Source organism: Chrysemys picta, chromosome 3, assembly GCF_011386835.1.
Source record: "Chrysemys picta bellii isolate R12L10 chromosome 3, ASM1138683v2, whole genome shotgun sequence".
Taxonomy (NCBI): domain Eukaryota; kingdom Metazoa; phylum Chordata; order Testudines; family Emydidae; genus Chrysemys; species Chrysemys picta.
The window spans coordinates 60,036,475-60,060,522 of NC_088793.1; the positions used below are offsets into that span (position 1 = coordinate 60,036,475).

Consider the following 24,048-nt stretch of genomic DNA (forward strand, 5'->3'; position numbering starts at 1 on the left):
GCGGGGCTAGGGTGCATGGTCCTGACTGCGGCATGTGGCCCTGGCTGCAGCCCCCAGCAGAAGCCACAAGGCTGGGGCTTCAGGGTCCTGGTTCCAGCTAACCTCCATTGCAGAGCAGGGGCACATAGTCCCTCCTCCGCCTCCTGAAGCGTAGAAGTCACAGAGGTCCGGTAAAGTCATGGAATCCGTGACTACCGTGACCTCCATGACTAAGTCGTAGCCTTAATGATAACTAATTCATTCTTTCAAGGGGAAAATTTTTTTTTTTCATTAGCATGGCTACAATAGTCAGCCATATTACCTACAGTGTAATTGTCTGGTAATGCAATCTACATAATGTGTTACTGTGAGTTACTATTTTTGGTTGTCATATTTTCCTGGGCTGAGGTGAGAGCTCACGACAGTAACTGATGTGGTTTACAGCTGTACTTCTTTTATTTATAGTCCAACTATTATTATTACTGTTATTGTTAAGAAAAAGAAAGCGAGGACAAGAATACCATTGTGAGTGAGAATTATTTTTGTCATGGCTGGGGGAGGAGAGAGTAATGAAAAAAAGATGCAGAGTGTAAGTGGGAAAGCACATAATAAGCTCCTACTGGACACCACTCAAGAGTTGACTAACTCCTATTTGGTCAGGAAATGCCCTTTTTAGAGTATTTTTTTGGGGGGCTGAGGAGTTGGAGTGAATGGCTACCGTTATTTTAGCAGTGACTTCTTGAGCTTGGGAGTAGCAGCCGTGTTAGTCTGTATCCGCAAAAAGAAGAACAGGAGTACTTGTGGCACCTTAGAGCCATAAATTTGTTAGTCTCTAAGGTGCCACAAGTACTCCTGTTCTTCTTCTTGAGCTTGTGGTCTCTGTCAGCTGAGAAATGTAAGCAAGGATTCAAGTTACTTTTAGCAAAACAGTTATGCTGCCTCATTTCCCTATTGCTGATTTCACAAGCCTGATAACTTCTGACATCAGCATCAAGAAGGATGAAATAGCCAGGGTAGTGACAGGAAGAAAAAATGATTTTTTTTCCAGGACATGTTAGCATTATTAGGAAGTCAAAAAGTGATAGAATAGCCCATTTTGGCTGCCATTATTATTAATAATAAAAATCTATGAAAAATATATTTGAAAACTGCAAATAATCAATGTGGATTTTTCAGTAAAAAAAATCAAACCAAATCCTTGCAAGTGTGCTCATATAATAATTGTTAGGAATGTTTTCAATTGCTATGATCAAAAGCAGCAAGTTCTTTATTTGTTTTATCCGTTGTTTTGAATGCTCTTAATATTTCTTGGATTTTTTGATAGGGGATGTTGCCTGTTTCCACAATTAATACCATATCATTAAATATATTAAAATGTTCATAAATTTAACTTATTTTATTTTTTACATATTGAGCAAATTTTTTGACAAAAGTTATAAGTGGGGCTGTGTCCCTTTAGTTAACATTTTCTAGAATATTTAGCCATGAAGTGTGAGAGGCTTAGAAAACATGAATCATATGTTCTTGGCAGTGTCTCTACTAAAGACTCCAGTTTAAAAAAAAACACCAAGTTTAGTGTGGCATTCCTCCTCAAAGATTTAGTTTGGTAAGTCCTAATTTGAATGATGGTTTTGGTTTCTGTGATAAACGTGCATTTGGAATAGGAAACAAAAAGATATAACTAGAGAGAGAAAAGAGAAGACAGTAGAACCTTGGAGTTACGAACACTAGAGTTACGAACTGACCAGTCAACCACACACCTCATTTGGAACCGGAAGTACATAATCAGGCAGCAGCAGCAGCAGCAGAGAGAGAGAGAGAGAGAGAGAGAGAAAGCAAATACAGTACAGCACTGTATTAAATGTAAACTACTAAAAAAAAAAAAAAAAAAAAACCCAGGGGAAAGCAGCATTTTTCTTCTGCATAGTAAAGTTTCAAAGCTGTATTAAGTCAATGTTCAGTAGTAAACTTTTGAAAGAACAACCATAATGTTTTGTTTAGAGTTACCAACATTTCAGAGTTACGAACAACCTCCATTCCCGAGGTGTTCGTAACTCTGAGGTTCTACTGTATATTTTAAGATATTTTCCTGCATGCTGTATTACTGATTTTCACTTTTTTCACTTACCTATATAATTAGAAAATTTACAAAGGAGAATAAAAATTCTTATTGATTTCTGTGTGCATACACATAGATACACATTCTGTATAGACATATGATTTAATCTGTATAGTCCTTGTATGGCATTTTTCCCACTCTGGAAATTCCATCCACTTGTATGACCTTAAAGCAAATTTTAAAAGCAAGAGAGAGTTTATTTACAGAATATGGTACGATATTTTTCAGTGCTGGGCCTGGTGAATTAACATGCAATTCTCATTACCAGTTTGGGGTGTGCGCTTAATTTCCTTTATGTTTTACTGAAAAATGTCTACCTATTGCGTTTAAGTTGATTTGATTTCAGAGGATTTACTCCAGATTTACACCATTATAATTGCAAACAGAAGGCCATGTCACACCATCAGTTTTTCTTTTTAGCAGAAATCAGCTGGGTGTTTTGTTTAAAAATCTGATGGCACAACACGACCAGAATTTGGGTTAGCATGGGTCAAGGATCCACAGTACCCACTCCACAGGCTCACTTATTATGTACCAGTGCCTCATTCAGGGTGAAACTCCCCTGTGTACCACCTGACTCTCTACACTACTCAGGCCCTGCATAGGGCCTGCATACCTGTTAGGCTCCGCTGAAAGGTTTTCTGCACTGGACCCGCATAGAAAGCTATGATGGCAGCCAGTTGGGCCTTAAAGTATTTTAAATAAGTTGTTTTTCCTTAAAGTATTGGGGGGAGATAATTTATTTAGAAAAGTATTATTAGAAAAATTATAGTGTGTGCGCTACCTACGAAATCTTAAGCCACTGTTACATGGCCAAATCAAACCCAGTTTTCCCTGAAAGACACTCTTCCCAGAGGGATAGCTCAGTTTCTCAAAGGTATTTAAGTGCCTAATCCCGCCCCCCCCCCCCCCCCCCATCCAGTCCTGCATACTTTCCTTATCCAGGCCTTTTGTTCAAACTTTCCAGGAAAATTCATTAGCAGCCAGTGACCAAGTCAGGAAAATTTCAGCCCCCAAAGTGAAAATTGCGGAAATTGCTAAGCAACTGAACTAAAAAAAAGGAGGGTGGGGCAAGTTAAATGGAAATGCTTAGGCAACTTTAACTATACATTTTTCTCTGTGCTCCAGTTATATATGTGCATACATAGAAACCCTCCTGCTTACATTTTGGTGAGTCTGATTATAGGCAGGAATAAGATGAAAATGTTTCAGAAAGGCACACTTGAATGCAAGTTCTCAGACAACTAGCCAGAAATTGCAGGAATGACACTTTTAGAGTCAGACTCCTAGCTACCAAGTGCAATGTTTCTTCATCCTGCTGGGGCATATCTATGGAAAACTATGGATGTTGGTTCCATAACAGGCCAAGCTACTCAGGAAATAGGCTGGCTTGTTATGGAAGTCCAACAACCAACTCTGCATCCAAACAGCTAAGGATCTTTGTATGGGGAGGAAAGGTCACAGAGATGGGGATGATGTTAGGCTGCTCATCACCATCACGTCATGATTTTGCTCACAAGGGAAAAGTACCTCTGTGCAGTCAGGCGTAGTCCAAGTGGCTGCATATCCCAGGCGGTCTGCAGAGCTACTTACTGAGGAGGTTGCTTTCTCGTGGAGTGGGCCATTTGTTGGAGATTTCTCCAAAATGACATATTTAAAGGCCAAACTAGCTGGGTGGAAACGTACCTAGCAAAGCACTAGGTTTCACTAGGAGGGTGGTGAAGCACTGGAATGCGTTACCTAGGGAGGTGGTGGAGTCTCCTTCCTTGGAGGTTTTTAAGGCCCGGCTTGACAAAGCCCTGGCTGGGATAATTTAGTTGGGAATTGGTCCTGCTTTGAGCAGGGGGTTGGACTAGATAACCTCTCGAGGTCCCTTCCAACCCTGGTATTCTATGATTCTATGATTCTATGACTATCTGAAAACAGGAGGCCTCTCAGAGAAGTACATATTCACAAGAATGTTACAGTTTTCACTGAAAACATATTTCTCTTTTCGTGAACTAAATCAGTTGACTTGCTCCTAAAAGTGTCAGGGTGTACATGACCTGTGTTTATGAAACAAGCTTTCCCTTCACGTTTACAAACTGCAGTACAGGAGACTGTAACAGAGATACTCTTTTTCTTTCAGCTGCCTTTGAACAGCAGGGCTGGCAGTTATGAGTTACTGGTGAAAGGCCATGCCGAGGGCCGGCTGTTATTCTCTAACAGCACCAGCCTGTTATTTGAGCACAAGAGTATCTCTGTCTTCATCCAGACTGACAAGTCTCTATATAAACCAGGCCAAGAAGTGAAGTTTCGGATTGTCACTGTTGATCCTGATCTCAAACCTTTCAAAACTTCTCTAAGCATATACATCCGGGTGAGTACACATTAGAAACCTAGCAATAAACTGAAATCAGCTTGACATTTGAATTTCCAGTCAAGTCATGCTCCTGAGCATGCTCACATTTAACATGCAGCATGGGTTTTACTTTAGGACCCTCGAGGGAATTTGATTCAGCAGTGGTTGGCAGAGAAAGGTGATTTGGGTATGGTTTCCAGAAGATTTCAATTATCAACAAGCCCTCTACTTGGAGACTGGTCCATACAAGTACAAGTCAATGTGAGTACTAACACTGTTGAATTGTATAGAAGGTTAGTTCCTCCTGCCAGACAGTGAAATTCTCCACAGTTTAAGAATGAAATCTAAGTTCGTAATGATGAGACAAAACAGAAACAAGTATAAGCCCTGATCCTGCAATGAGGCTGAGCCCTCTTGAAGCCAGCATGGGTCTGCCTGTACAGAGTTCATTGCAGGACTGAGGCTATAGGCTGGGAAAACTAACAAAACCTAGGTAAAGGTTTTAATAGTATATGGTTTTGTAGCAAACTAGAATTCTGGACATTCTAAATTAAGGTGCATATTTCATCCTGAGCTTTGAGTTTTGGTTTTGACAGTTAACATTACAACTTAAATGTTTAAAATTAGTTAGGTTTTTATAAATGTTACTTTATGAAAGAAAGAAGGCATGGGAGGTTGCAAGCAGACTGTTCTGGTGTCTTGAGAAGAGGCACACTTAGATTTATTAATGACAGGCAAGTTTACAAAAAATCAACATGGTATGCAGCCAGCCACTGGCTCAAGAGGCCATAGACTCAAACACTGGAGCTGTAATTTTAAAAAGGGCTGGATAGTTTTATTACAGCAGAACCTCAGTAATTTACACTAGTGACTGGGAGAGCCATTAAAAATGACTGAGTTATGCACAATAGCGAATAAGTGAGTAATAAAGCAATGATAAGGCAACACAAAATGTATCACTAAACTTTGTTTAATTGGTAAATTGTAATTTATAATAGTTTCTAACTGTTTACGATATTTCTGTATAGTCCATGGAATGCTGATTTTCGTAAGGCCCTATTAATAGGACTCTGTATGCTGCAGGGGTTCATCCCCTAGCAGCTTCCAGTGCAGGATTGGGAGCTTCTGCAGTACACCTTTAAGAGAATATATACTTCATAATTATAATAAAAACAAAAAATGATTCTTTACAAAATCATAAAATGTTACTCTAAATTCACTGAGTCTAGATAAATGCTGGATAGTCAATTGCAATGCAAAAGAAGTGGACTTATAAAAAAATGTTGACCACTAGATGTCAGTAAAACCAAGAAAAAGCCTTAATACAAAACTAGGGTAAAAGCACCAAGCATGAAACCTCCATGCTTTAGGCATTGCAACAGAAAAGTGCTATGATGTTCTTTGCACTAATGCAGGGCTTTAGCGTTATTTCTCCTTGTCAGCAGAGACAAAATTTTAAGTGTACATTCTATTCCCACAGGGGGGAAACAATATACAAATTTGTAGTATTCTGTATGCATTTACTTATAATGCTAACTAAAATTTTTTCACCAAAATGTTTTTTTGTGGAAAATGCTATTTTACTGAAACTGACCTTATGTGGGAACCTGTCAATTCTGATGACACTTTGTTTAGAAACAAAATCAAAATGAAGTGTTTGTTCAAGTTGAAACATTCTATTCTATTAAGGTCAAAACAGAACATTTCAATCATATCCAAAATGCTTAGTTTCTATTTTTTTTTAAATGAAATTTTGTCAAAATCAACATGTTCCCATGGAAATTTTTTATTTCAATTAAATGATTCAGTTTAAATTAAATGAAAGGATAATCAAAACCAGTTAGTTAATTATGGTTTTTGATTTCTAAAGGGCAGACTTTGGAAAATGAAAGAAATTAGTTAAAGAAATCAACTAGACTGAAGAGCTCAAGGACTTAAATGTGGAGGAAGCTTGGAATTTCTTCAAATCAGTTATACAAAAACTATCTGAAATTTGCTCCTCCAGCAACAAGAGTAAATTTGTAGAGAAAGGCTCCATACCCAGCTGGATGAATAATCACCTCAAAAAAATATTAACAGGAGTAAGCAAAGCACCTATGAGGAATGGAAAAAGGGGTTGAGCCGCAAAAAAGCTACATTGTGTAGGTTAGAAAATGTAGGAATAAAGTGAAAAATGCTAAAAGTCAAGCTGAATTAACTCTTGCCAAGGAAATTAAAATAAATAGTAGTTTTTTTAGTTATGTAAATAAAAAGAGAATACGGAAGGATGAGGATGGGCAATTGGGCAGTGTAGATGGGAAGGAGATAAAAGATAGTCTAGGTATGGCCCCAAACCTAGATGAATACTTTTCCTTGGCAGTTCAGCTGATGGAATGGGTGTCTAGAAATGGAAATTAGCACATCCGAGGTGGAAGAAAAACTTTCAGTTCAATGCACTCAAACTGGGGGGTTGAGTAATTTCTATCCCAGAATACCGAAAGAACTGGCATGTAAGATTGCTAGTTTGATAGCGAGGATTTTTAATAAATCTATCTATTCATGGGTAGCACCATATGACTGGAGAATAACTAAGGTCGTACCTATATTTAAGAAAGAGAAGAAAAGTGACCTGGGCAATTACAGAGCCATTAGTCTGACCTCAGCAGTATGCAAGGTTTTAGAACAAATTGTGAAGGAATGAATAATTAAATTCAGAGAGGTAAATGGTAAAGGCGATGTAATGCAACATGGGTCTACCAGAGGTAGATCATGTCAGGTTAACCTGATTTCTTTCTTTGAGAAAATAACTAATTTTTTTAGATAAGGGAATTGCATGCAGTAGATTTAATATACTTGGACTTCAGTAAAGCATTGAACACAATACCACGTGGGAAATTATTAATTAAATTAGGGAAGATGGGGATCAGTACAAGCATTGTAAGATGAATAAGGAACTGGCTAAAGGGGACAAGACAACGGGTTGTGCTGAAAGGTGAATTATCACATTGGAGTAGGTTACTAGTGGAGTTCCTCAAGGATCGGTCTTGGGACCAATCTGAGTCAGTATTTTTATTAAAGACCATGGCACAAAAAGTAGGAGTGTGCTAATGAAGTTTGCTGACGATACACAGTTGGGAAGCATCATCAGTACAGAGGAGGATCAGAATATTATACTGGAAGATCTGGATGACCTTGAAAAGTGGAGTGACAGAAATGAGGTGAAATTCAATAGTACAGAAGTGCAAAGTAATGCACTTAGGATCTAATAATAAGAATTTCTGCCACAAGCCGAGGGCTCATTAGTTGGAAGTGGCAGAGGAGAAGGGAGACCAGGGTGTGTGGGTTGATCACAGGATGACTACGGGCCACCAGTGTGATGTGGCTGTGAAAAAGGCAAATGTGATACTAGGATGTATCAGGTGAGGTATTTCCGGTAGAGCTGGAGAATCATTAATGCCATTGTACAAGGCACTGGTAAGACCTTGTTTGGAATACTGTGTACAATTCTGGGCACCCATATTCAAGAAAGATGAGTTTAAACTGGAACAAGAACAGCTAGGATGATCGGGGGAATGGAGGGCCTGTCTTATGAGAGGAGACTGAAAGAGTTTGGTTTGTTTAGTTTAACAAAAAGCAGTCTGAGAGGGGATATGGCTAAAGGACAATGTTGGCACAAGAACAAATGGATATAAACTGGCCATGAACAAATTCAGGCTGGAAATTAGAAGATGGCTTCTAATCACTAGAGAGAGGGATGAGGTTCTGTAATAGTCTCCCAATAGGAGTTGTGGGGGCAAACAAGGTAATTAGTTTTAAGAGAGAGCTGAACAGATTTATGAGCGCAGTTGTATGATGGGGTTGCTTGTGCTGGTAGGGGGCAGGGCTCAGCAGTCCTGGGGCTCACATCCAGATTATGTTTTATGTTCCTAAACCTCATGTTTCAGGGTTTCAGCTGGGAGGGAGGGGATAGGAGGGGAAACGTGGTGCGCTTGGGGGAGGAGGCGGGGGCCAGGGCGGGGATTTGGGGAGGAGTCCATTAGGAGCAGGGAGGGGTGGAGTTAGGGCGGTGACTTTGGGGCAGGGGTGGAGTCGGGGCAGGGGCGGGACCAGGGGCGCTGGCACCCACCGGAGAAAACAAATGTTGGCGTCTGTGGCCATGGGTGGTGATAAGACATTGGGTAGGGAAGGCCAGGGCTATGAGGTGGCTCTGAGTATTCTCTCAGGTGCTTGGCTGGCTGGTTCTTGCTCACATGCTCAGGGTCCCTAACTTATCCCTATATGTGAGCTTGGGAAGCAATTTCCCCCCCAAGGCAGACTGCCAGTATCACTGTCAGTTTTTTTTCCCCTTCCCCTTCAGTGTATGGGTACGGGCCACTTGCCAGGATTATCAAGGAATATCTCACTTAATCATTTCCCTGCGATTGTAGGGGCCTCAGTCCCTTCTATTGTTTGCCAGTGGCACATAACAGTCTGGTCTCCTGTGGGCTGTAATACTTTGGTCTAATTTTGGTTGCTGGGTTTAGTGTGGAGGTACTGAGTGGTGTTGGTGACCTTGATATACAGGAGGGCAGACTAGATAATCTGGTGGTCCCTTCTGGCCTCCAATGCTATGAAATGGCATTTGCTGACTGAAAAAACTTTTTGAACAGCTAGGCATTCTGCTGTGTTTTGTTGTAGGCTCCTGTATGCCTGACAGTTTGTATAATTACATTCATCTGGCTTCAGTATCTAGAATCTGAAGCCCTTATGATAGATATTACATTGCTGTCAAATTATTCATGTTTCCCTAAATTTGTTCTAAGTTTTTCATGCCAAAATCTATCAAGAAATTAATTAATCACTTAGATTTCACTTTAGTCCTGCAGTCTTGTCTTCTCTCATAGGTGTTCAGATCCTCTACCATGCCCTATATCCTAGATGTTTCTGTGTATGTTATTAATTAGTGGTATTATTTTGTTCTAAGTATCTTTGGTTAATGTTTGATTTGCATTTGATTTAAGAAAGAGAGGTGGGAGTGTGATGCCATAATAGCTACTTGAGTAGTGGATACTGATCTGTGTGAAAAGACTAATCTTTATTCCCCAGTCCCACTCAGATGGTATGGGTCAAGGATCTGTGGAGGGGATATGGAAGGGGAATACCAAAACCAAAATTTAAAAAATATAATAATCCATGTCCCATTTAAGGAGGCCTCCAAACTGATTCCAACTGGCAGAGATCTCTTATTGTCATTAGGAGGCAAACAGGCTTTCTTCCTTTCTCTTAGGTGTTAGGTTGGGGAAGGAGCATCTTATTGATGTTCACAAGGCCCTTACCTCAGCACCACCAAACATACAATCAGAAGAACAAAAGTCTCTAGGATCCAGATCAGGCTGGTGTCCTGGTGCCTGAGGGAATCTGCATTCCATAGCTGCCTGCATTATTGTTGTTGTTTACCACCACTGCTGCCCCTTAACAAAAATTACCCTTTAGAATAGAGGTTTTCAGACTTCAAGACCAAGCCTACTGTATCTAAGACTCAAAAGTACTTGGTGCCCAACCTTCGTGGTTTTAATCAGTGTAGTTATAATGGATTCTTGTTTTGACACTATACTTTTAATTGACATTTGTACCATCTCATTGTGGGCTGCACATTCCTCGTGCTACACATACTACAGTTTGAGAACTGATGACTGAGAGCAAAGCTCACGTGTACTTGACTTCTCTCCCTCCTTCCCTCTTATTATCACTCTCTTGTTACATCTTATCTCAAATTAGATTACAAATTCTCAGGACATTTACTAAGAGTTATCACATAATGGTTTCTGAGGTACAACAATTGTTACTCAGAGCAGGATTATAACTGTAGTAATTCAATTTTTACTTTTGGTCAGTGCTAAGTTTTAAATGGTGACCAAAGCACCAGAATATTGGAGAAAGGCAAATGTTATATCGATTAAAAAAAAAAAAGAATGTTTGGCATTTATTTCCTCACAATTCTAACTTCTATCTCAAGTAAAACAATGGAACACAAACATGAACAGTAGTGAGAAGCATGAATTAAAAAAACAAAAACAATTTTTTATGGGAACAGAATAACAATTTAGTGGAAACCCATAGATGTAATATTTGGATATTAGCAAAGCATTTGAAATACTGTCTTATGAAATCATGTTCTCACGTATTTCAACCTAAATAAGATATGCACTTTATAATAAATAGAAAATTAGCTGAGAGACCACAAAATAAGGATTAGGATAAACAGCAAAATATTGAGTTGAAAGAAGATGATTAGCAGGGAACTGTAGGGTTCTGTGTTAGACCCTGTCCTATTAAATAAGATATGAATGACCTAGAAGAGTGAGCAGGCATAATGTTAATGACATTTGGAGATATTACTGAATTGAAAGGAGATGCGGACACTACAGATAATAGAAAAGGACCTACTAATATTTAGAAACAAGCTGTAAGGTGCTATTTCCCTACCCCCAATCCAAACAGCTCAGCCCTCCTGAGTCTGGTTTAACACAACTACTACAATCTCAAAGTAAAGTCACCACTATTACTGTTTAGTGCACAACATGCAGAGTGAAATCCTGACTCCATTGAAATCAGTGTCAAAACTCACATTGATTTCAGAGGAGCCAGGATTTAACCCACAGTACTTACAGGAAACCCTTCCAGCCTGAAGCTTTTCCTTAGGGTTCCATAGAGAATACCTTACCACTAAACAGATCTCCTCTAATCCCTAGCTTCCTCTATCTGAGGGGTGTACCCTTATATCAGGTACGCTAGCATCAGCTGCAGCAGTCAGCTCTAATTTATTTAACCTCTCTTTAGCCAGGTCATTCCTTGCTAACACTACCAGCCTACTGCAGGCAGAGAATAACAAAATGGAATTCAACTTTGAATTATATTTCCCAATATGTATCAGCTTGCATGTTTTCCAGCAAAACACAGCTATGCAATGAAGAAGGAAAAAACCTGGGAAGCTGTAATGCTGAGAAGTAGGGGTGACAGTTGGTAGTGCGTCATTACTATGATTGTTTGTTATTTATTTGTATTATAGTAGTGCCTAGAGTCCAAGGCCCCATTGTTCTAGGCACACTATAAATATATGTCAAAAGAGACAGTTCTTGCCCTGAACAATTTACAAGATATGAGCCTGCAATATGGTATGGTAGGGGAAAAAAAAAAAGCCAATGCAGTTTTGGGTTGCATGCACAAAGCAAGCAGTTTTGGGTCAGAAGTAATAATTTCTCTCTGTAGTCATGCTGAGCATACACCTGGAATATTGTGTTTATTTTTGTACATCTGATTACTAGAAAAAAATTAAATGTGAAGGAAGTCAAAGAAGAGTTAAAAATATCCCTAGTGGGCTGGATGGAATCCTTTAGTCAGTAGGTTTGGGGCTGGAAAGCAAGATTATACTAGCATTACTAAGTAAGATATATTTAAAGGGCATAAACATCAAAAAGGAATAGGAATTATTTAGCATAGTTTAAGGTGTTTTAGCTAGGAGTAAGGTAGTGAGATTAAGAGAAAATGTATGTGATTATGAGGAAAATTTCCTGACAGTAAGTTTTATTAGTTTATGAAATAGTCTCCTAAGGAAAGTGATGGAAGTGCCTTTGCGTGGCATATTTAAAACTAGATTGGACAAATCACTAGTAAATGCACACTAGGGAACAATCCTGCTTTGACAGACAGATGGACTAGATGACCTAGTAGGGTCTTTTTCATTCCATGATTCTATGAATCTATGACTTTTTGATATTGCCAGGGAAGTTGTCAACTTAAAGAAATTGCTGCCAAAAGCTCTAAACTCAGTTTAATCTATGTCTTCTGCTGCTAGTAGGGACAAATAACTCTTTCAGTCCCGGGCAATGGAATGCACAGAAAACTTATTTCAAGAAGAAAAATACCTCCCCTTTCCCGGCTATAAAAGCAGTGAACTGCTAATGCTTATCTCAGCAAAATGTACTGTTTATGTGTAAAATTTAATTTAATACCTAGAATAGGTTTAAGCCTTTAATAAACATAGCATCGGGCATAGATAATGCAGTATCTATCATTTCTTTAAGATCGCTAATACGGTGGAAATTGTAGGCCGTGATAGTACCTTTTCAAACTTACATGGAGTGTTAGTAAGGTATAAGGCAGCTATTCCACCGGTCATTGCTCTGAATATAAGATTGATTGCTCAGAATTCAGACAATCTGAGTTTACCTTGTGCTAGAAATAACTTGCTAGGAAAAGTAAGTATTTATATATAAAGATACATCAGAAGCTTGCCCCTTGCTGGGACTTGGCTTTATTAACAAAGAAATTAACAATAAGATAACATGATTTCACCTGGAATCTATTAAGCAGTAGGGGTGTAAGACCTTTATATCAGGCCTCCTCCATCCTCCATATTGAGAGCTGGAAACTCCTTTGGTCACCCTTCCACCTCAGCCCAGCCCAGACTTCCCACATGAAGTCCTGTAAATGGTTGGCGGTGAGCCTTTTAATTCTCCCCTCCCCTGCCCTACTTAGCATTTGAGACTTTTGGGGCAGCCACTCCAATATGTTCACCCATATTCCATCAGACAGTGAGGATTTAAACTACTTCTAGATGAATGCAGGAACTCATATAGCTGTTGGGACCACTGCTCCATTCAGTCCAGATCTGACCTTCCTTTCTAGATTCCACCAAATGACAAGTGTTGTGGAATCCATTCAGATAGGCTCCAACTCCCACTAAGCTTCAGAATCTTTGAGACTGACTCATGAGATTTCATATAAGGCAACAACATTCTCTTGAAATCTTACTTCAAAGCCATCAAAGCCAAGCCTTGGACGATTAGTTGGACAGAACAAATACGTACATTTGTTTTACATTTTCAGATGAACTCTGGCATTACAATTGTATATTAACCAATGGCTTCTTGGTATACTTTTGCTTCAGATAAGACAAATTAGGAATATTTCATTTCACACATCATGTTTTAAGCCTCTTTTCCACAATAGCATCTGTTTATTGGCTCTGGTAAGCCTAACGGATCAGTGAGATCCAAGATACAAGACATATTAACTTAGCAATTGTTTTAATGTTTCTTTAATTGATCTGTTGTTTATCACCAAAGAATGCTCATTAATGTATCCCATATGGTTTAGAAAGGCGCAAACAGAAATATGAGTGATTAATGCATCTGCCTTGAAGGAAAGTTTAATCATGTTATTCCATGTGTTTATTTGCAGGTCATCCTGAACTTTATAGATTGTAAGTCACCACCAGTAAATCAGCAGTTAGACCATTGCAATGTTGGCAGTGTCTTTTAGCGTAACAATGCTAAAAGCGTAAAAGTTTCATCAAGGGTTATGTGCACAAGGATGCAACAGACATTATACTATCAGCCACAATGACTTTCATTTTAGATTAAGAGAACAATAGAATAAAATAAATCAAAAGTAAAGACTCAGAGGGAGAGCACCGACTGTGTGTCTCTTTGGACAGTCTGCTCTAGTCTCTGAGAACAAAAATGTCTTTTGAATTCTGAATACCAGAACAGAAGTTTAAAAGTGCAGTGCACAGAAAACGGAAACATTACAGTCACATAGCTAAATGTGCCACATAAGGGTTACTTTTTAAAACTGTGGTCCTGGAGAAAATCAGGAATTAGAAAGACGGGAAATACAAAGAAGCAATTTTATATATTCTATAGAAAACTTAGTTCTTCCATCCATTTGTTTTAATCCAATAACCAAAAGTAATTGAGCTAAGTTCAGCCCTGATGTACACCTCTACCTCGATGTAACGTGACCCGATATAATACAAATTCGGATATAACGCGGTAAAGCAGTGCTCTGGGGGGGGTGGGGCTGCGCACTCTGGTGGATCAAAGCAAGTTCAATATAACGCGGTAAGATTTTTTGGCTCCCGAGGACAGTGTTATATCGAGGTAGAGGTGTATCTCCATTGAAGCCAGTGGAGATATAAAATGATACTGGTCTACTTTGTAAAGCGCTTTGCGATCTAAAATATGAACAGTGCTATACAAGAACTAAGTATTATTATTTATTAAGGGAACTAAGCAGTTCAGGATACACAAGGCTAACAGAAACACAAGGCTCAGCTTTACTGAGTTAATGAAGAACTTTAAGATCACTTGTGTACCTCTGCTGTCTTGTCTTATAAACTCTTTGGGGCAGGGATCATCTTTTCATTATGTGTATTTACAGCGTCTAGTGCAGGGATTGGCAACCTTTGACACGTGGCCTGCCAGGGTAAGCCCCCTGGTGGGCCGGCCCGGTTTGTTTACCTGCTGCATCGGCAGGTTCGGCTGATCGCGGCTCCCGCTGGCTGCGGTTTGCTGCTCCAGGCCAATGGGGACTGCGGGAAGCGGCGTGGGCCGAGGGATGTGCTGGCCGCCGCTTCCCACAGCCCCCATTGGCCTGGAGCGGTGAACTGTGGTCAGTGGGAGCCGCGATCGGCCAAACCAGCCCGGCCAGCCCGGGGGCTTTCCCTGGTGAGCTGGGTGACAAAAGTTGCCGATCCCTGGTCTAGTGTAATGGATCTTGTGATCCTTGACTGGTGGTCTCTCTGTGGTAAATAAATAAATAATACTTATCTTCACTGACATTATAAATCAATATTTGGTTCTTTGTTATATCATTATTTAAAATGACATAATTTCAATGACTATAACTTAACTTGTAGGCTGAAATCTTGCTTTCTTTTGACTTAAATGAGTGTGGGACTGGGCCAGAGTAGATATAATAAACCAAATAATCTAAGCACAATTTTATATACCTTGTTCTGTTTTTCTATAGGATCAAACTCATTATCAAAGATTTACTGTGATGGAATATGGTAAGTGTGTTCCGTGTGCACTCAGACACAGAAAATTGTAATCCTTCTTTTCTGGGAATGGGAAAGTGTTATATTGTGTCAAGATGACAATGGAGCTCAAATACTATGTTGATGAGTGTCTTTTTTAAGTGAACTTCACAATAATTCCCATACTTCAAATTGATTCCTGTGGAAGAGGGTCATTCGATTCTTCAGATATCAATATCTGGCATTAAACTCTTGGAGTGGACATGAAACCACACTTGCATCTCCTACCTCTCTAAGACTGACCCACAATTTGCAGGATTAGGATGTCATTTAGCAGTTTAATCAATGATATTTTGGATAAAACTAGAAAAGTGGTAGAAAAAACAGTGAGGACTTCGGTTTGCCAGTATCTTAGCAACAGCAATTAGAGGATATAGATTGTGCGGGATGTTCCCTGCTTATCTGAATGGTCAATTCCTGCTCTGTGCTGTGAATGAAGGCAATAGCTCCAACTGAAGTCACTACTAATATGCCCTGAGGAGGCAATCTTAACTTTGAAATGATGATCAGTGTGAACTGAACTAGAGCAAATGAAACCCCATCATCTGTGTAGTCTTTTAAATTTACTGATAGTACTGTAAAGACTGAATTGATTGAGAAGTTTTGCTTTTTCAGGTCTGACCTGAGAGAGAAAGGAATGATATATTAGTTCTCAGTCCTGCAAGTGTCTCTGCACAAATGGACCTCTGTGTCTGCTTGGACTCTCATCGAAGTCAGTTTGCTCTGTATGGGTGCAGCAGTCTGTGTGTGGTTCTCGGTGCAGGATCAGCCTTAGATGCACACCAGTTTTGGTTCAACAAATGTGTCCTTCCTGATGTCCTTTAGGAAGCTGTAGTAATGCAATCTGTATTACAATGAAATCACTCGTCCATCAGAGTGGTGGGAGAATCCATCATCATTACAGTTAAATACCCCTATTACTTAACACTGATACTTGCTCTCCTGAGTATGAATTTAATACTTCTGACATGTTTTAATGTTAGCTTTTGATTTTTTTTGTAGTGTTACCAAAATTTGAAGTTACTCTAACAACATCATTATATTATCCTTTGAAAGACAAGGACTTTACTGGTATTGTCACTGCAAAGTAAGTAAATCATAAATTTACACAACTCTCTCACTGGATTAATATAATTCATATATATTCATGTTACTTTATGTTATAAAATAGTTACAAAGTTATAAATCAATCATAATATGGATTTTAAAAGGTGACAAATGAGTGTTTCATCCCATTTCTAATTTAGATATTATTATTTATTGAACATGAGAGTGTGCTTAGTGTGGCACAAACATGGTGTATGACCAGAGAATTTAGAATTTAGAACCTACTTTTAAAAATGGCAGATTACTTCTCCAAAGGTGGTGGGAAAAGGAGATTAAAGGAAGAATAATATTCATGTATAGCTCCATTTTATTTGAAACAGTTCAGTCTGGATTTCAAGAGAACTGAAATTGCAAGTGATCAGGGAGGAACTGAAATGTAATTAACATTTGTAAAGCATTTTGAAATTCTTAGACGCATGTTGCTACATTAGTGCTAAGTATTGTCACTGCTAAAGGTTTATAAAGTTTTGTTAATTGCAGCTGATTCTCTTTCATTTACTTTAGAGTGTTTAGCAGTGTTTGTTGTTGTTGTTCATTATTTTAAATCTGTCACAGTGCACTGTTGGGCAGCCCAGGACAGTTATGCACTGTGACAGGCTCTTTCACTGATCTGTGATAGTGTCACTGGGCTGTGGGAGTGAAAATAAGATCTAGTCCTCCCATTCCTCTCAAAAACCCTCATCCCAAAACATCCCAAATAGAGCTTTCTGCAATCCCCAAAGGCAGATGAACTAGAGAGTCCATGAAGTTTACAAGGGACTTTGCTGTTGCCAGTCTATGTTACATGGAAGGCACTTGCATACTACAGAGCTGAGTGGACTTAGAAACCCATAAGATAGATGGCAAAGATACTTTGGTGTCTAGAATTTGCCAGTGTGAGTTGGGGTTCAGTGTTATGTATATAGGTTTACTTAACTCTTCCATGTAACTGTGATAGAATGGTTACAGTTATGACTGATGGTTGCAAGGCAATCAGGTTTGGATGTCATAGGATTCTGTGAATTTGAATCCCTTGCAGTTCTGAAGTTTTATTGGTCCTAGCTGTATACTGGGCATGGCTTACCCCCAGTGATATTTTTATGATAATTCAAGTATACTGCCTTTGGATAAAAAAGCATTGAGATTTACACTATCTTCTGATTTGTCAGTATTTCTTTTTATCATGTTTGTAATATTACCAGATTGAGATATGAAATACACAGGGATGTTGCCCAATGACTTTGTCATTTCTAGGACAGATTATAGCAAAGGCTATGTTTATGTCACCTCCGTGACATTCTCTGCTTCAGCTCCAGGAGCTGCGGGACTCTGGAGCTGGCAGCCAGCCCTGGCATGGCTGCAGTGGCAGGCTACAGCAGCGACAGGGGGCCCCCTGCAATGTTCCAGCGACAGGAACAGACTCCTGAGGGGGCCTTCCTCAGGGTTCCAGCCATGGGTGACAGTTTTGTGGGGGGATGCTTTGGGCAAGTGGGTTGGGGTGTCCCATTTTCTCTTTGGGAAATACGTTCACTCTGCAGCTCCCAGCTGCTGTGGGCAGAGTCCCCCCCCAGCAGCTTCCAGCTGCCATGGGCGAAGGGGGAACCCCACAGCTCCCAACCACCATGGTGGTGGGGGAAACCAGGGAGCTGCAGCAGCAAAAGTCACAGACAGGGCATGGCTTCCGTGAATTTTTGTTTATTTCTTGTGACCTGTCCGTGACTTTTACTAAAAATAATCATGACAAAATCTTACATTAATCAGCTATAATTAAGGCTAACTCATATTTTTAGGTCTTCCAGCCTGTCCTCTAAAAGACTGCAGTTGCTGCAGAATGCTGTTGTGAAAGTTTTTCCTGGAACTAAGATATTTGATGATATTTTTCCAGCGTCTCTGTTTTAAAATCTCTGTAACAGTTGCCAGTGTAATTCCATATTGATTGTACAGTACTTACAGTGCTTACTTGCAGGCTTACTAACAATATTGGTCCAGAGTCACTTTTTGATTTGCTCTTTTTAATTTCCCTTGCTGTTGTTTGAGGTCTGAGTCTGATGAGCTATTGGTTTTCCTTAAACATAATCTGGAAGCATTTGCGGCAAAGCAGTTTAGTATCTGTGCTTCACAATAATTGGACTAAGCTTCCCAATGACATTCAAAAACCTGAATTTGTTCTAGCTTTCAAATTAAAATTGAAAAGATTTGTTTACTGTTTTTAATTATGTTTGCATTGTAGGATGCCTGGGGATTTTTTTTGGGAAGAATGCTAGATCAATGTATTACGTTATGGTTACTCTTCCAGGCATCTTTTAAAAATTAGGTCTGAATAAATTGGGGTCTCCTGGTCTGTATTAGCTCCATCTGGTAAGATTAGTGCAATCCTCAAAGGGCACACAAGTTCCTCCCTCACAGCCTTTAAACTCTACTGCACTAAAATTGCGCGACAGTCACATTTTGTTCAAAAGCATTTTAAAAGTTTGACATTTTCTTATTTCTTGTGAGTCAATGTCATAATTATTATGAAATGATAAAATGTAAAAAGTCCGACCAATTATTGTTTTTCTGTAGTTATTTTGATATTGATTGTTCTAGGATTGTACAGCACCTTGCTATGGATGACCAGTGTTTTATAATAATAATGGACTTCCAAGTGGCTGTGGGGGAAAAGAGCAGCACTTTCCACTTCTGTGCACATTCCTCACCCACAATTTGTGGGCTCATGCTCTTGATGAATTTCAATTGATGCCAGCTTTAAAAGCTTCTCATCATTTCAAAGTACAAATGTACCGTAGTTTTATTTAATGCCATCAGATACATTTTTTATTTATTCTTCGGTCTTGTAAATTTTTCAGAAATCCAAAGCCATGTGATAATGGTTCATATGATCTCTCTTGTCATGTTTCAGGTATACTTATGGAAAGCCAGTAAGAGGAAGTGTAACAGTCACTTGCATTCCTATGTCCTATTGGGGGAGCAAGAGAAATGTTACTAAAACATTGGAGGTGAGTCTTTGTTGACAATTTGTAGAGTTTTTATGAATGTAAGAACTTTGCTTCTGCATCCACTTCACTGCCAAGATGAACTATTGGAATAAACCCTCATCAACAATTATAAACACACATTCTATCCCTGTTTCAGAGTGGTAGCCGTGTTAGTCTGTATCAGCAAAAAGAATGAGGAGTACTTGTGGCACCTTAGAGACAAACAAATTTATTTGATCATAAACTTTCGTGGGCTAAAACCCACTTTATTGGATGCATGCAGTGGAAAAATACAGTAGGAAAATATATATGCACAGAAGACATGATAAAATGGGTGTTGCCTTACTAATTATAACGAGAGTAATCAATTAAAGTGAGCTATTATCAGCAGGAGAAAAAAAAAGCTTCTGTAGTGGAAATGGGCCATCCTAATTATCAACAGTTGACAAGAAGGTGTGAGTAACAGTAGGGGGAAAAATTAGCATGGGGAAATAGGTTTACTTTGTGTAATGACCCATCCACTCCCAGTCTTTATTCAAGCCTAATTTAATGGTGTCCAGTTTGCAAATTAATTCCGATTCTGCAGATTCTCATTGGAGTCTGTTTTTGAAGTTTTTTTTGTTGGAGTATTGCGACTTTGAGGTCTGTAATTGAGTGACCAGGGTGATTGAAGTGTTCTCCGACTGGTTTTTGAACGTTATAATTCTTGACGTCTGATTTGTGTCCATTTATTGTTATAGCTAGTATGGCAACACCTGTTTTTTCATGTCCTCTGTGTGTGTATATATGTTTTCCTTCTGTATTTTCCACTGCATGCATCCGATGAAGTGGTTTTAGCCCAAGAAATTTATGATCAAATAAATTTGTTAGTCTATTAGCTGCCACAAGTACTCCTTGTTCTATCCCCATTGGGAATCTTTTCTTCTGTTGCCTCTTATTGTATTGCTCACACACTGCTCTTTTCAGAGTAGCAGCCATGTTAGTCTGTATCCACAACAAGAACAGGAGTACTTGTGGCACCTTAGAGACTAACAAATTTATTAGAGCATAAGCTTTCGTGGGCTACTGCATGAACAGGTGGGAGTTGTCTTACCACTTGTAAGTATTCTCACACTTATCAAACTGTCTGTACTGGGCTAGCTTGATTATCACTTCAAACATTTTTTTTCTCTTACTTAATTGGCTTCTCAGAGTTGGTAAGACAACTCCCACCTGTTCATGCTCTCTGTATGTGTGTATATATATCTCCTCAATATATGTTCCACTCTATATGCATCCGAAGAAGTGGGCAGTAGCCCACGAAAGCTTATGCTCTAATAAATTTGTTAGTCTCTAAGGTGCCACAAGTAAACTGCTCTTCGTTGATTCTCCTGTTCTCTTCTCATAAGCCACTCCAGGCCTTTTTTCATATCACCCTCTGTACTTAAAGCATCTTCCCCGACTCTGAGCCAATCACCCACATTCTCCTTCACACCTTTCATCTAAACTCACTTCTTCCTGTTACTCTTCCATTGCTGGTCTCCATAACTGCCTGTTTTTCGCCCAACATTTTAATGCATTCAATATATTGAAAAGAAAAAGCCAACAGAAACACCCTCACCCTTATATGTGACTAACAAGATGTATGTATCTTGTGTCAATTACGTTATGTGCAACAGCCAGCACATTGGGGCCCCAGCCATAATCTTATAGCTGGATACTACCATCATACAGATATTAATAACTAATAAGCATATCTCAGTCTTTCACCATTGTAACCTTTGTCATTCTGGTCATCTCTCCTCACTTTTTGTTTACTATAATCTCTCACTATGCTATGTCTCAGTAGGTGCTCAGTACTTTATTCATAGATTTTAAGGCAAGAAGGGACCATTATGGTAATCTAGTCTGACCTCTTGTATAACATAGGACAAGTATTTGACCTAGTAATTCTTGCATTAAGCCCATATCTTGCGGCTGAGCTAGGTCATATATTTTAGAAAGACATCCAATCTTGATTTAAAGACTTCAAGTGATGGAGAATTAACCACATCCTTTACAGGATCATATGCTCCACTTCTAAGCTTCTTGGGCAGGGACTTGTATTTCACTATAGAGTACCATGCACTAATATTCTGGCAGTCTATAGATAATGAATATTCATAATAAAACATCAAAATTTGCCAGGATCAGACCCTATTGTTGCTTACAGTTAAAAGACTGTTATTGATGATAGAATGATAGTAAACAAGAATGATGATTACCAAAACAAAGTATTAATATCTTAATTCATGAACTGTAATTGTAGTTTTTTATTGAGGGAACTATCCGATTTAACTAGAAATAATGGATAAAAAAAGTTGTCCTGATTTTAAGTGCTTTGAGTTTTGATGACTCCATTGGAAAAAATCCAGTCAAACAAATTAAGATCTTTGTTTTCTCATTATAGATAAATGGATCTGTGAACTTCACTTTTAATTACGCAGAGTTTGAAAACTTAACTACTGTCCAACATGCACGGTATCAGCGTGATATAGTTTACAGAGGGCCAACAGAAATTATAGCTGTAGTTACAGAATCACTTACAGGTATGTTACTTACAATATGATGTTGCTATAGAAAACAAACAATCGAGCCATATCCTAGCAGTTTGTTTATATGCAGAAGGGCTCAAAAAGCTGTACCCTTCAAATCATGGGAGAGAATAGGGAGGATGGCAAATGTGTGGAGTGGAGCAGTGTAACTCATGGAAGCACTGTGCAGCCTCAGGGATCTGGCGCTGAGGAAAAGGGTACCAGTGCGTATGCCTGGATTGTCAGGGCACTGGAGTCCCCAGTGGGAAGGATAGTGACAACAGCAGAAACAGGGGTGATTGGAATTAATGTTTGAAATACAAGAGAGTTTCCTCAGTATCACGAAGAGCTAAGAGAAGCCTTTCAAAAGGATTATACATGAAATCATGTCTTCTGAACACTCATGATTACTCCAACAGGAATCACTCAGAATGCAAGCACCACTGTCTTTCCAAAGCAGAATGACTACATCATTGACTTTTCTGACTATGCTAGAACTCTAAAGCCTTCTCTGAACTTCACAGCTACTGTAAGTTCTTCTATTTAATTATGGTTTGTTCATCAAGATAGTTCTTGTGTAAGAAAAATAATCAGTGTTCCTTTTATGGTTCTGCTTAGCTAAAAATGTCTGCTGAGGGTTAGGGGGAATTTACAAATTTATTCTAAGGACACCTCTTATTTCATTGTATTTGTGCCAGCAATTTTAGCATGAGTGTCATTTGCACTAGAAAATTATAAAATAATAGGAAATGTTGTAGAATGGATATTGGCGCAGGTACCTGGGATAGATTTGGAGATGGTTGGTGAAGGCTCTGGAGGAAAAGAGATTTTTCACAGGGTCTTTAGGATTTGCATCAGGGCTGATTATTTTCCATTTTGATACCATATTTCTGTTCAGTCAGAACACTCTATAGCTAGTCTGGATTTTTTAAATAACTCTGTTAGCTAATGAATCTCGCACTTTTACTAACATACGCTTATTACTTAGCTTATTACTTAGCTGTTTTATAGAATCCTATAAAACTTGTTTATCCAAACACCTCCTTATATAAAAACCTCTGGTTTTTGAAATTGGGTTATGTCCTCTGTGTTTCTCCTTTTATCTAACCCCCTGTCATTTAACTAAATCTCATGTTCCCAATTCTAGACTGATAAAAGGGTTTCTACTCTATGACAATGTCAGCATTTAACAGGCAATCACAATTGCACCATGTAAAAGGGAAACACTTTAAAGCCTGTTGAAATGAGCCAAGTGAAGTTTTTCGTTTGCTGAAGCTGTGAAAAACTTGGATCCAGATAGATAAATGGCAAGTGCTGAATATGAGAATTCACAGCAGGCCAGCCTAACCTCACCATTTAGCTGAAGACGATGGCCTCACAACAGGTGTCTTTGGCTTTTGGTTCTTCTCCCTTCCCTTGCCATCCTCTCAGCTTGCTCCCAGTCCTCATCCACTTTATCCTCCAAAGCAAGACTCAGTGGGAGGTATTGGAGGAAGCTGGTACCAGTGCTGAGCAGCTGACAAGCGAAGAGATGGAGTGTCAACTATCCACACATAAGGAGCAGCTACTGATAAGTAGAGCTCTGAATATGAGATACACACAGAGGAAGGCAAATTAATGGACTGAGGGGTGAGGGAGAATTAACAGTCTGGTGGGAGGGTTAGACTTTAGATTAGGGAGGGAGAGAGATGAACTGTATTTGTGTGGGGGATGAATTTATGGAGTGTGGGATGGAGAGGAGACTGGATATGCTATGGGGGAAGGGATTGATGGAATGTGAGAACGGATATAATCTGTGAAGGTAACTGAGGGATTTGAAGTGGGGAAGTTGTGTACTGGGGGGTGCTCATTTTGGGACTTTATGCAAATTTTGTGCAGTTTCTTTTCCTCAGGCTTTTTGATGAGCCCATGTCTGAATCAGTTCTGTTCCTCCTACACGTGAATTAGACATTGGACTAACCCTTGTTGCTACTGGCGCTCAAGGTGCATACTTAGCTGTGGGGTCCTGCGGTGGTTTCACAAGAACACTAGTAATCTTCACAGTTGGAAAGGGGAAGGTTTCCCATTGTGCCTGCTTTGTCTTGCTTTCCATTCCATTTACCAGTCAGAGTCAGTATCATAGAATCGTAGAAACACTGGAAGGGACCTAGAGAAGT

The 24,048-nt window shown here is 39.3% G+C and overlaps 1 protein-coding gene across 1 annotated transcript in view; it reads left to right on the forward strand.

Annotated features, from left to right (window-relative positions):
• The window catches only part of CD109 (CD109 molecule), a 120,599-nt gene that overhangs the window by 41,259 nt on the left and 55,292 nt on the right, over positions 1-24,048 (forward strand). The window contains exons 4-10 of the mRNA XM_005312517.5: positions 4,227-4,457; positions 4,575-4,700; positions 15,213-15,252; positions 16,282-16,366; positions 19,265-19,361; positions 21,769-21,907; positions 22,312-22,421. Of these exons, the coding sequence (XP_005312574.2) occupies positions 4,227-4,457; positions 4,575-4,700; positions 15,213-15,252; positions 16,282-16,366; positions 19,265-19,361; positions 21,769-21,907; positions 22,312-22,421 (828 nt within the window). The remainder of the gene's footprint in view (positions 1-4,226; positions 4,458-4,574; positions 4,701-15,212; positions 15,253-16,281; positions 16,367-19,264; positions 19,362-21,768; positions 21,908-22,311; positions 22,422-24,048) is intronic.